Source organism: Chlorocebus sabaeus, chromosome 1 (genome assembly GCF_047675955.1).
Source record: "Chlorocebus sabaeus isolate Y175 chromosome 1, mChlSab1.0.hap1, whole genome shotgun sequence".
NCBI classification, from domain to species: Eukaryota; Metazoa; Chordata; class Mammalia; order Primates; family Cercopithecidae; genus Chlorocebus; species Chlorocebus sabaeus.
In genome coordinates this window covers 119,210,354-119,224,003 of record NC_132904.1, presented here as the reverse complement: position 1 = coordinate 119,224,003, position 13,650 = coordinate 119,210,354, and the positions used below count along the sequence as shown (strand labels likewise).

The 13,650-nt window shown below is 45.2% G+C and overlaps 1 protein-coding gene across 1 annotated transcript in view; it reads left to right on the top strand.

The window, feature by feature from the left end:
• Positions 1 to 13,650, top strand: part of CLMP (CXADR like membrane protein) — a 117,976-nt gene that overhangs the window by 85,273 nt on the left and 19,053 nt on the right. Inside the window, exon 2 of the mRNA XM_073021865.1 lies at positions 3,616 to 3,773. Coding sequence (XP_072877966.1) covers positions 3,616 to 3,773 — 158 coding nt within the window. The remainder of the gene's footprint in view (positions 1 to 3,615; positions 3,774 to 13,650) is intronic.

Here is a 13,650-nt window from a genome sequence, read left to right as displayed (position 1 = left end):
CCAGCCTGATGGCCCTCCTATTAGCTTTGCAAAAGCGGTTGAGTTTTGGGCAAGGCCTATTATCATTTGAACTATAACCTAAATGTCTTCCAAAGTTATCTCGGCCCAGTAGCCCAGGAATAATTAAGGGAAAGGGAAGATCCAGGGTGGGTTAGTTTAGCTTACTGTTATAATTTTCCCACTGATATAACACTGGCAAAGGCCATTTCAGATGCCTCTGAGGGCTCTTCCCCTGCAGGCTCAGCCCAAGCAGCCTTGCTGTAGAATGAAGCACAATCGCCCCTGCTCCATTCTTCCTCATCTCATTTCCCTGAAAGCAAGAATACCAGAAGCCCTTTTCCTTCCCACAAATTGGCTGCTGATCAATTTTGGTAAATAAACAGGGAATTAGGGAATTAGAGAATTAGAAAATAAACAGAGAGGCCGATTTGGTGGCTCACACCTGTAATCCCAGCACTTTGGGAGGCTGAGGCGGGTGGATTACCTGAGGTCAGAAGTTCGAGACCAGCCTGGCTAACATGGTGAAGCTCCGTCTCTACTAAAAATACAAAAAAAAAATCAGCCGGTGTGGCACACGTCTATAATCCCAGCTACTCCAGAGACTGAGACAGGAGAATCCCTTGAACCCGGGAGGCACAGGTTGCAGTGAGCTGAGATCATACCACTGAACTCCAGCCTGGGTGACGGAGCGAGACTCCATCTCAAAAGAAAAGAAAAAGGCTATTTCATATTTTGAAACCATCTGACAGAAAGCTACAGAGAATGGAAGATAGAACTTGGGGTGATACAAGAATGTGTGTTTCTAAGGGAGGCAAGAACTCCTTGTAACAGCCCACTTGTTCCCCAAGGTATTTCTGCACTTACAGAGAGGTCGGAGGTCGGGGGCCAGGGGCGGGCAGTGGGGGAGGAGGGTAGTAACCTGTCTCTAGGAAGGCTCTAAGGAGCAACCTGGAACCCAGCCTGTGACCTGGTATTGAAGCCTGTTTTGGGGAGGATGCCAACCCCTGACTTCCTGTCTCAGTAGAAGGAAAAAAAGTGTTTTTGTGGAATAAGCAGGAAAATTAAGGGACCTGAGACAGTTTAGCCCAGGCATAATGGATGGAACAGAAGTATTTCCAAGAGCTTCATTTAGAGGCACAAGAGAAATGAAAAATGAAGAAATAAAGCAAAGCAGGGCTGTGACTTCCTCTAACACAACAACTGAGGGTGGACACTATTTGGGAAGCAGGGTGAGCATCAGCAGTGGAAAGGGAGGTGCTGTGGTTGGGGAAAGAACACAGGGATGCCTGTTGGACAGATGCCTGCATTACAATGGACTTGAATCTAAACTCAGTGCCTACCCTCCCCAGCTCACCCCCAAATAAAACACATCGTACTACTGGCTTCCCCATCACTGCTACTGTGATCACCATCCTACCAGTCATGCAAGCTTAAAAACAATGTTTGCTTTTTTTTTTCTTTTTCTGAGAGAGAGTCTCTCTCTGACACCCAGGCTGGAATGCAATGGTGTGATCTCGGCTCACTGCAACCTCTGCCTCCCAGGTTCAAGTGATTCTCCAGCCTCAGCCTCCTGAGTAGCTGGGATTACAGGCACCCACACACATGCCGGGCTAAGTTTTGTAGTTTTAGTAGAGATGGGGTTTCACCATGTTGGCCATGGTTGGCCAGGCTGGTCTCAAACTCCTGACCTCAGGTGATCTGCCCTCCTCAGCCTCCCAAAGTGCTGCGATTACAGGCATGAGCCACCATGCCTGGCCCAATCTTTGCTTTTGAATCCATTTTCTTTCTCCTCTCAGATCCAGTCAGTTGCTGTATTCCGTAGTTTTGACTATCACATTACCTCACAAATCCATAATTTGTTTTTTACTACCTTCACCACTATCCTAGTGCAGTATCTCTTACTTGGAAAAATTTAATAGCATTTTCACAAATGTATGTCTCAATATTTCCCTTTTCCTGTGCATTCAACACACAGCTCCTAAATTATCTCTTCCTTAAGCAAGAGATCATGTCACTGTGCTCACTGCAGCAGGAAAGGGCTTTTATCCCATCAACTGCTTCACTTTTCCAGCATAATTTGTTTTATTTTTACGCACTTCTTCACACCAGCCAAGCTGAACTATTACCATTTACTGAATATCCGCCCCTGCCGCCTCTCTCATCCTGTGCCTTTGATCCTGTCATCTCCAACATCTTAACACCTTTCCTCCTCTATTCTATCCACATGAATTCCATTTTTCAAGCTCCATATTAAATGCCACCTTCTCCATAGTAAAATAAATTGCCTTGTATTCAGAGCCACTCGGTGCTAAACACTATACTAGATGATTTACATACTCTGTTTCTAATATTTACAAAACCTTGGAAGGATTTAAGCTTTTCCTGAACCCTATAATTAATTGCCTATAATTTCTCTCCTCTAAATTTGCATAGCCCTTTCATCATGAATAATTTCCCTTTATACTACAGTATTTGTGTAATTGTCTTTTCATCCTTCTAAATACATGCTACTGGTCAGCAACAACTGTTACTAGATTTAAAGAAAATAAGAAGGCTCATCTCTAAGGTTTTCTCCAGCTTCAAATGGCTGTGACTCTATAACTTAAGAACATGAGTTTTTGGGCAACTTAGTGCAGTTTCCATGAGTATCATCTTCTTCGAAGCCTCTGCTAATAGAAGACAGAAAGATCAAAAAACACAGTTGTTTCCAGGCACAGTGGCTCATGCCTGCAATTCTAGCACTTTGTGAGGCCAAGGTTGGAAAATCGCTTGAGCCCAGAAGTAACCTGGGACCTGGCACGATAACAGAGGAAGACCCTGTCTCTACAAAAAATTAGCTGGCATGGTGGCATGTGCCTATAGTCTTAGCTTCTCTGGAGGCTGAGGTGGGAGGATTGCTTGAATCGGTGAGGTCAAGGGTGCAATGAGCCATGACTGCACCACTGCATTCCAGCCTGGGCAACAGAGAGACACCCAATCTCTAAAAACAAGCAAGCAACCAAGCAAGCAAAAAAACAAATAAACAGGCTGGGCACAGTGGCTCATGCTTATAATCCCAGCACTTTGGAGGCCAACGCGGGTGGATCACCTGAGGTCAGGAGTTTGAGACCAGCCTGGCCAACATGGTGAAACCCTGTCTGTACTAAAAATACAAAAATTAGCTGGGTGTGGTGGCAAGCACCTATAATTCCAGCTACTTAGGAGGCTAAGGCAGGATAATAACTTGAACTCAGGAGGTAGAGGTTGCAGTGAGGCGAGATCCTGCCACTGCACTCCAGCCTGGGCGACAGAGTGAGATTCCGTCTCAAAAAAAAAAAAAAAAAACAAAAACCAAGCTGACATAAGCAATTTCATTGTTCATAAAGACCAAGTAAGGTAAGAAAGACAGGCACTAGTAGGATGTAATTTGGGGTGGTTAAAGAAGATATGATGAATTCAGTTAACAGAGGAGCCAGTGTGAGACCAGGACTTCCAGTACTCCTAGTCTAGGACTCTTGCAACCTCTTGACACGCCCTTGCCCACAGGAACATCCCATAATTTTTTGTTGTCATATCTGTTCCTCATACATTGCCATCCAGTCTCTGCATTACTCATTAAAGATTTTCTTCTTCCAGTTTCCTACTATGTTGGAACCTTGGGGACTCACACTGAGATCAAGAGAGTGGCAGAGGAAAAGGTAACTTTGCCCTGCCACCATCAACTGGGGCTTCCAGAAAAAGACACTCTGGATATTGAATGGCTGCTCACCGATAATGAAGGCAACCAAAAAGTGGTAAGTGGACACCTGGCTGGAGTCCTTCCTCCTTGTCCTTCTGCCTTTGCCTTTCTGCAGTCTTCCAGTCTTTCTTGTTGGCTCTGAAAGAGTTAGAACTCCTTTTTTATCTGGCTTCTACTTGAAAGACTTTAGACACAAAACTATAGAGACGAAAGAGTATTGCTGGGCATGATGGCTAACGCCTGTAATCTCAGCATTTTGGGAGGCCAAAGCAGGTGGATCACCTGAGGTCAGGAGTTCGAGACCAACCTGGCCAACATGGTGAAACCCTGTCTCTACTAAAAATAGCCAGGTGTGGTGGCCCATGCCTGTAATCCCAGCTACTTAGGAGGCTGAGGCAGAAGAATCACTTAAACCCAGGAGGCAGAGGTTGCAGTGAGCTGAGATCATGCCACTGCACTCCAGCCTGGGTGACACAGCAAGACTCCATCTCAAAAAAAAAAAAAAAAAAAAAAAAAAGAAATAATATTATTAGCCAGATGTGGTGGCACAAACCTGTAGTCTCAGCCACTCGGGAGGCTGAGGTGGGAGGATCACTTGAGCCCAGAAGTGCAAGGCTGCAGTGAGCTATGATCACACCTGTGAATAGCCACTGCACGTGAGCCTGGGCAACATAGCAAGACCCTGTCTCTAAATAAATAAATAAGAAGTTGTCTGGCCGGGTGCAGTGAGTCACACCTGTAATCCCAACACTTTGGGAACCTGAGAGGGGTGAACTGCTTGAGTCCAGGAGTTCAAGACCAGACTGGGCAACAAAGTGAGACTCCCTCTGTACAAAAAAATTTTTTTTAATTAGCCAGATGTGATGACACATGCCCATAGTCCCAGCTTCTCAGGAGGCTGAAGTAGGAGGATTGCTTGAGTGCAGAAGGATCACTTGAGCCCAGGAGGTCAAGGCTGCAGTGAGCTGAGATCACACCACTGTACTCCAGCCTAGGCAACAGAGCCAGACACTGTCTCTTAAAAAACAAAAACAAAACAGAAGCAAAAGAAAGAAAAAAGTTGTCCTTTCCTCTTCTCTGTCTATACCACTAATTTTATAACATGGTTTATGTTGGGAGGAGCTAAGGTCTTCACTGAAAACAGATTTCAGGATCACTGTTGTAGTTTAACTTGCTTAAATAGCTATCCACATCACTTCATAATATTGATATTGCTTGTCATTTTGTTCTCATACAGTAACATTCTAAGATACTATCTGTTCTCTGTAGAGCGAGGTCACCTTAACCTGAGTAGGTTTATTGATTTATTTTTTTACTTTGAGATAGTCTCACTCTGTTGTCCAGGCTGGAGTGCAATGGCTCGATCTTAGCTCACTGCAACCTCCACTCACAGGGTTCAAGCGATTCTCCCGCCTCAGCCTCCTGAGTAGCTGGGATTATAGACGTGCACCACCACACCTGGCTAATTTTTGTTGTTTTTAGAGATGAAGTCTCACTCTGTCACCTAGGCTGTAGTTTTGTGGCGCCATCTCGGCTCACTGCCACCTCCACCTCCTGGGTTCAAGCGATTTTCGTGCCTCAACCTCCCAGGTAGCTGGAATTACAGGCGTCCACCACCATACCCAGCTAATTTTTGGTTTTTTAGTAGAAATAGAGTGTCACCATGCTGGTCTGGAACTCCTGACCTGAGGTGATCCGCCTGCCTTGGCCTCCCAAAATGCTGGAATTACAGGTGTGAGCCACTGTGCCCGACCTCTGAGTATGTTTATTTCAACAGCTTCTTGGTCAGCCTAGATTTGATATTCTCAGTTCTGAATAAAGTGATGTTCATGTTTATTACAGCCCATCTTCCTGTAATAAAAATCCAAGAATGACTCTGATAGATTCTCTTCTTTGATCACACTTGAGGCAGGTGCCTAAGGTCTTTCTGACTAGAGCTAATCTTGGGCTTCCCTTTCCGCCCTCGTAGAATACCTTTTGAGCAAGAATGCTGCTAAGTCAGGTTAGTGAAAATGCTCCACTCTTGGTATCTCATCACCCTGTCCTGCCTACAATAATCATCCTATCAAGCAGGTTCAGCCAGAAACCCCATCACCCCTGATGTTTCCTCTCAGTAATTTCATGACCCCACCCTGCTCCTTGGTTGTAAACTCCTCTTGTTCTTGCTGGAATCAGAGTCAAGCCCAATCTCTGACTCACAGTGGTCTTCATACCTATTACCGTGGCCCCTCTGGAATACAGTCTGTCTTACTATCTTTAACAAGTTTCGGCCGGGTGCGGTGGCTCACGCCTGTAATCCCAGCACTTTGGGAGGCTGAGGTGAGTGGATAACCTGAGGTTAGGAGTTCAAGACCAGGCTGTATAACATGGTGAAACTCTGTCTCTACTAAAAATACAAAAAAATGAGCCAAGCATGGTGGCATCTGCCCATAATCCCAGCTACTTGGGAGACCGAGGCAGGAGAATAGCTTGCAGCCAAGATCGAGCCATTGTACTCCAGCCTGGGCAATAGAGCAAGACTGTCTCAAAAAAAAAAAAAGTTTCACTGGATAATTTTCTCATTAACAATTTCACACATCTAACTTTCACCCAAGTATTTTCATTTGATTTAAAGAAAAAAGGACTTGCTTGGTTATATAACCAAGTGAATATAAGGATTAGGATGTTAATTATTGATTTCAAAAAGCCCCTGATATGGCTTTAAGCAGTCACAATTCCCTACTTGTCTTCAGTTGATACTGTGAAGCAAGGATGTCCATTTATTCAATCATTCAGATTACACAAATTTATTTAGCACTTACTGTATGCCATGCTAGGTACCAGGATACAATACTGAAGAAGACATCATAGTCCTTGCCTTCTTAGAGGTTATAGTGAAAAGACATTCGATAACTTTACAAAGAGCCTGGCACAGTGGCTAGTGTCTGTAATCTCAGCTACTCAGGAGGCTGAGGTGGGTGGATTGCTTGAACCCAGAAGTTTGAGACCAGCCTGTGTGAGACAGTGAGACTCTATCTCTTAAATAATTTTTTTTTTTTTAAGAAAGGAGGGGAGAGGTAGGTAGAAAGACAGGAACAAAGGAACCAATAAAAATTAGCAATATGCCAGGATACAAATCTGTTTAGCACATATTATCTCATTTAATTTAATATGTGCCAGTTGCAGTAGCTTGTGCCTGTAGTCCCAGCTACTTGGGAGGCTCAGGTGGGAGGACTACTTGAGGCCAGGAGTTCCAGATGGCCTGAGCAACAGAATGAGAACTCCCATTTCTAACACAATTTTTAAAATTTGTTAATGTAATACTTATAACTAGAATTAATGGGCTCATTTTACAAATAAGGAGCTGAGGTATACCCACATGTTCGTAAACACACAAACATAGTGAACAAATTGCATAAAGTCACCTAATTTGCATTTTCAAATTAGGCACCCTGGGCTGGGCCGGGCGGGCACAGTGGCTCATGCCTGTAATCCCAGCACTTTGGGAGGCCCAGGCAGGAGGTCCACTTGAGCTCAGGAGTTCAAGACCAGCCTGGGCAACATGGTGAAACCCCACCTCTACTAAAATTACAAAAATGAGCTGGGCATGGTGGCACGGGCCTATAATCTCAGCCACTTGTGAGGCTAAGGTGTGAGAATGGCTGGAGCATGGGAAGTCGAGGCTGCAGTGGGCAGAGATGGTGCCACTGCACTCCAGCCTGGGTGACAGAAGGAGACCATCTCAAAACAAAACAAATGAACAAAAAACAAATTAGGCAGCCTGACCTCAGTGCCTGCTCTGCGAACCACTAGCTGTATTACCTTCATAAATAATTTGAAAGTGTAATATGTGCTATGTAGGCTTCTTCTCCAAGAAAACACCAAGTGGCGGAAAAATCCTGATCTAAAACATCAAGAGAGATGTGCATCCATCTCCATTCAGAGTTTTACAGTTGCTCTGCAGGCGATGGCACAGAATGACTGCCAGAAAGTTGAGCTGCTCCATCTGTTCTATACAAGTCCTAACAAATTGCTCCAGGTCCACCAGGAATGACATAATACAAACAGCCCCAAACCACTAAAATTAGTATTTTTAATTTTTTTCTTTGTTGGCAAAAGGACTAAATTGATGTTCATTTTTCTCCCATCAACACCCTGATGAACTGCTTAGTCTCAGCACCATATTTCTGAGAATTAAAAACAAAATAGGCCAGGCACAGTGGCTCGCACCTATAATCCTAGCACTTTGGGAGGCTGAGGTGGGCAGATCATTTGAGGTCAAGAGTTTGAAACCAGCCTGGCCAACATGGTGAAACCCTGTCTCTACTAAAAACACAAAAAAATCAGCCAGGCGTGGTGGCAGGCACCTGTAATCCCAGCTACTTGGGAGACTGAAGTAGGAGAACTGCTTGAACCCGTGAAGTGGGTTACAGTGAGCAGAGATCGCACCACTGCACTCCAACCTGGGTGACAGAGTGAGACTCCGTTCCCCCCGCCCAAAAAAAGACTATCTTGCAATTGTATAATTTCACCTTTCCAAAGATGTCAGATGCTTGCCTGTATGTTATCCCTTTTTTCTTCATTAAATATTGAGACAATCTCAGCCTAGGCAACACAATGAGACCTATCTCTTAAAAATATGTGTGTGACGGCCAGGTGTGGTGGTTCACACCTGTAATTCCAGCACTTTGGGAGGCTGAGGCCGGCGGATCAGGAGGTCAGGAGTTCGAGACCAACCTGACCAACATGGTGAAACCCTGTCTCTACTAAAAATATAAAAATTAGCCAGGAGTGATGGTGGGTACCTGTAGTCCCAGCTACTCAGGAGGCTGAGGCAGGAGAATCGCTTGAACCCAGGATGAGGAGGTTGCAATGAGCAGAGATCACACCACTGCACTCCAGCCTGGGTGACAGAGTGAGACAACGTCTCAAAAAAAAAAAAAAAGTGTATGTCAGGCTGGGCACAGTGGCTCACACCTGTAATTTCAGCACTTTGGGAGGCCAAGGTGGGCAGATCACGAGGTCAGGAGCTTGAGAGCAGCTTGGCCAATATGGTGAAACCCTGTCTCTACTAAAAATACAAAAAAAATTAGCTGGGCCTGGTGGCACACACCTGTAGTTCCAGCTATTTGGGAGGCTGAAGCAGAAGAATCACTTGAACTCGGGAGGCGAAGGTTGCAGTGAGCTGAGATCGTGTCACTGTACTCCAGCCTGGGCAAAAGAGTGAGACTCCGTCTCAAAAAAGAAAAAAAAAATGTGGCCGGGCACAGTGGCTCACGCCTGTAATCCCAGCACTTTGGGAGGCCAAGGCAGGCGGATCACAAGGTCAGAAGTTCAAGACCAGCCTGGCCAATATGGTGAAACCCAGTCTCTACTGAAAATATAAAAATTAGCCAGGTGTGGTGGTATGTGCCTATAGTCCCAGCTACTCGGGAGGCTGAGGCAGAAGAATTGCTTGAACCTGGGAGGTGGAGGTTGCAGTGAGCCAAGATTGTGCCACTGCACTCCAGCCTGGGCGACAGAGTGAGGCTCCGTCTCAAAAATAATAATAATAATAATAATAATAATAATAATAATAATGTGTGTGTCTTTGTGTGTGTGTGTGTGGAGACAAGATTTTAGGGAAAGCGAGGAAAAGCAGATGGAGTCAGACCTACCTGAATATACTATGCACTGTGGTAGAGGTATGCCCCAAACACCAAAGGTTGAAGCAGGGAGTCACCATTCTAACTGAGGAGTCAAGAAAGACTATATACAAAAAGTGGTCCTGGAGCTTGATCTTGAGGCCTTGTATAGGTGTCGTTGAGGCAAAAATAGAAGAGGAAAAGGCATTTCAGAAGGAAAAAACTGCATAATCAAAGCCGAGATCAGGAGACACTGAAACAAGAAACATCAGATTTGGGGACAACGAGATTCAGAGATGTGAGGGCAGGGGTCAAAGGTGAGGTATGGTCCAGACTGCGTTGGCACAGGTGTAACATTCAGAAGGCCAGGCCATCATCAGTGCGCATAGGTGATTGGGAAACAGATTTTCAGCCCGGAGAGTTTTGCTACATAAATGTGTGGAATTGTGGCAGGCCATTTCTCCCTAACAATCAAACAGACGGGCCTGCATGACAGTCACACAGACAGGCATGCATAGCACTCCAGTTACACAGACGAATTTCCACAGCACTGCCTTAACACTGAGCAAATAATTAAACCTAGGGAAATTGGTGCCCAGACATCAAAGCTAGAAATGAAACATATGGTCAGTAGGAGACTTGCATAGGCTTCTTCCTATCCTGGAGCAAGTCAAAATAATGGAGACAATCTCACTTTCCTAGTGCCGGAAGCCGTCTTGGGTTGACGAAATCTGAGACAAGTCAAGGTAACAGAGGCAGTTGTCTGAATAGATTTATTGGAAAGTCTAAGGCAGCTCTTCAGACCAAGCAGTAAATGAAATAAGATAGAAATAATCACTCCAGCTGGGCACGGTGGCTCGCCTGTAATCCCAGCACTTTGGGAGACTGAGGTGGGCAGATCACTTGAGGTCAGGGGTTTGAGACCAGCCTGGCCAACCTGGCGAAACCCCGTCTCTTCTAAAACTACAAAAATTAGCTGGACGTGGTGGCATGTGCCTGTAGTCCCAGTTACACAGGAGGCTGAGGCATGAGAATCACTTAAACGCAGGAAGCAAAGGTTGCAGTGAGCCAAGATAGCACCACTGCACTCCAGCCTGGGTAACAGAATGAGACTCTGTCTCAAAAAAAAAAAAAAAAAAAAAGAAAAGAAAAAAAGAAAGAATCATTCCAGTACCACAGTAGATAGGCCTTGAAGATACTGGGACCCTCACAGCTTAATCGAACTTAGCAAGCATTTTTTTTGGCCTCTGACCTTCTAGTTGAAACAAAATTAGTTACCTACTGACTTAGGCAAATGTTATACTGCACACAGGCACATAACCCCAACCTATATAAGCACTAAGAAAATGGTACACTTTTGAGTTGGTCCGGTGGAATTATCTCCAGCATTCTCTCTGTATCTGGTTACAGTGATAAATTCCCTTCTTTCCTAGTTTGTCTGCTTCTCGTTATTGGGCTGTGAGAAAATGCAACCGGACCCAGCTCTTTCCGGGAACAGAATGATCAGTATTCTTTGGGTATTGGGCTGAACAATTTTTAAAACCTTAGGGGCCTTCTTGAACCCAGAACCGGGTTAATAAAAATGATAATGCTACACTTGAGTGCTTACTATCTCATTCCCACAAAAATCCTATGAAGTAACGCAGTCCCCATTTATAGTTCAGGATCTTAAGGCTTAGAAAGGATAAGTGATCAGAGCCAGGAACACAGCTGTCGGTGGAGAGGCTTCCGTTTGGAGATCATTTGACTTCCCAGACAGCAATCCCAATCACTGCGGCCTGGCAGAGTTTTTTTTTCTTTTTTTCTTTTTTTTTTTTTTTTTTGAGACGGCGTCTTGCTCTTTTGCCAGGCTGGAGTGCAGTGACACAATCTGGACTCATGGTAACCTCCACCTCCTGAGTACCTGGGAGTACAGATGCACGCCACCATGCCCGGCTAATTTTTTTTTTTTTTTGTATTTTAGTAGAGACGGGGTTTCACAATGTTGGCCAGGCTGGTCTCGATCTCCTGACCTTGTGATCCACCCGCCTTGGCCTCCCAAAGTGCTGGGATTACAGGCGTAAGCCACCACGCCCGGCCTAGCGTTTTTTCAAAATCTGTATCATGACCAATTAGTGGATCCTAAATGATAAGAAATTTTGTTTTTGTTTTTGAGACAGAGTTTCACTCTTGTTGCCCAGGCTGGAGTGCAATGGCGCAATCTTGGATCACTGCAACCTCTGCCTCCTGGGTTCTCCTACCTAAGCCTCCTGAGTAGCTGGGATTAGAGGCATGCACCACCATGCCTGGCTAATTTTGTATTTTTAATAGAGACAGGTTTTTCCATATTGGTCAAGCTGGTCTCGAACTCCCGACCTCAGGTGATCTGCCCGCCTCGGTCTCCCAAAGTGCTGGGATTACAGCTGTGAGCCACCGCACCCAGCCTTGTTATTTCTTTTTTTTTTTTTTTTTTTTGAGATGGAGTCTTGCTCTGTCACCCAGGCTGGAGTGCAGTGGCGCGATATCGGCTCACTGCAAGCTCCACTTCCTGGGTTCATGCCATTCTCCTGCCTCAGCCTCCCAAGTAACTGGGACTACAGGTGCCCGCCACCACACTCGGCTAATTTTTTGTATTTTTTAGTAGAGACAGGGTTTCGCTGTGTTAGCCAGAATGGTCTCAATCTCCCGACCTCTTGATCCGCCCATCTCAGCCTCCCAAAGTGCTGGGATTACAGGTGTGAGCCACTGTGCCCGATCATTTTGTTTTCTTTTAACACAGACTAGACAATATCAGAGCATACTGCACATATACTCATGAAACTTATGTTTCAATTATATATGTATATGCTGTGTCATTAAGAAAAAGATGGGGTTTTTCTGTTGTTTTTTTTGACTGAAGCAGTGGCATGATCTTGGCTCACTGCAAACTTTGTCTCCTGGGCTCAAGCAATTCTCCTGCCTCAGTCATCTGAGTAGCTGGGACTACAGGCGTGCACCACCATGCCCGGCTAATTTTTGTAATTTTAGTAGAGACAGGGTTTCACCATGTTGGCCAGGCTAGTCTGGAACTCCTGACCTCAAGTGATCTGCCTGCCTTGGCCTCCCAAAGTGCTGGGATTACAGGCATGAGCCCTGGGACAGAAAGATGTATTTCTTAATGTGAGTCTGTTGAAAACAGTTTTAAAGTGCTTGCTGTACTGTTCTTCTAGCAGTCCAAAGCAGCCTGGTTCTACTTTCAACCACAGCTACTAAGATTCTTCAAATTCAAATACACATTTCAAGACAAAGGCATCTCTGGATGCTAACCCAGATACTAAAATAAACAAGCAGCTGGGCGCGATGGCTCATGCCTGGAATCCTAGCACTTTGGGAAGTTGAGGCAGGTGGATCACCTGAGGTCAGGATTTCGAGACCAGCCTGACCAATATAGTAAAACCCCGTCTCTACTAAAAATGCAAAATTAGCTGGTGTGACGGTGCATGCCTGTAATCCCAGCTACTTGGGAGGCTGAGACAGGAGAATCACGTGAACCTAGGAGGCGGAGGTTGCAGTGAGTGGAGATTATGCCACTGCACTCCAGCCTGGGCAACAAGAACGAAACTCCATCTCAAAAATAAGTAAATAAAATCAAATAAACAAGAAAGAAATTCCAAAGTCCTCAGGCCAAAAAGGTCACCCACCTCTCAAAGCCCACAAAACCCCAAAGTTCCTAAAAATTACCCAGTGCTTCACTGTCTTCTAGGTTTTGCCTCTCTTCATTATCCTAGAAAGTACAAACTGACTTCATTGTAGGTGATTATGCATCTGGTGGAAATACGGACAAATCAGAAAGAGAGAGAAACATTAATAGAGCACCTATTAAGTGTTCCAAGCTTACCTGCCTTATCTCCAGGTGTAAGTCCCCCTTACTTTCAGTCTTTGAACGGAGACAAACTCTAGAGCTTCCAGTTTTTTCTTGTTGTTAATGCATTTCCTTCTTTTCCAACTATCCCAGCAATTCTGCATTACTAAGGCAGCTCTACCACCTGCCAAGAAACCTACCCTTCCAGCCGGGCACGGTGGCTCATGCCTGTAATCCCAGCACTGCGGGAGGCCGAGGTGGGCAGATCACCTAAAGTCAGGAGTTCCATACCAGCCTGACCAACATGGAGAAACCCCGTCTCTACTAAAAATACAAAATTAGCTGGGTGTGGTGGCACATGCCTGTAATCCCAGCTACTCAGGAGGCTGAGGCAAGAGAATCATTTGAACCCGGGAGGCGGAGGTTGTGATGAGCCAAGATCACGCCATTGCACTCCAGCCTGGGCAAAAAGAGTGAAACGCCATCTCAAAAAAAAAAAAAGAAAGAAA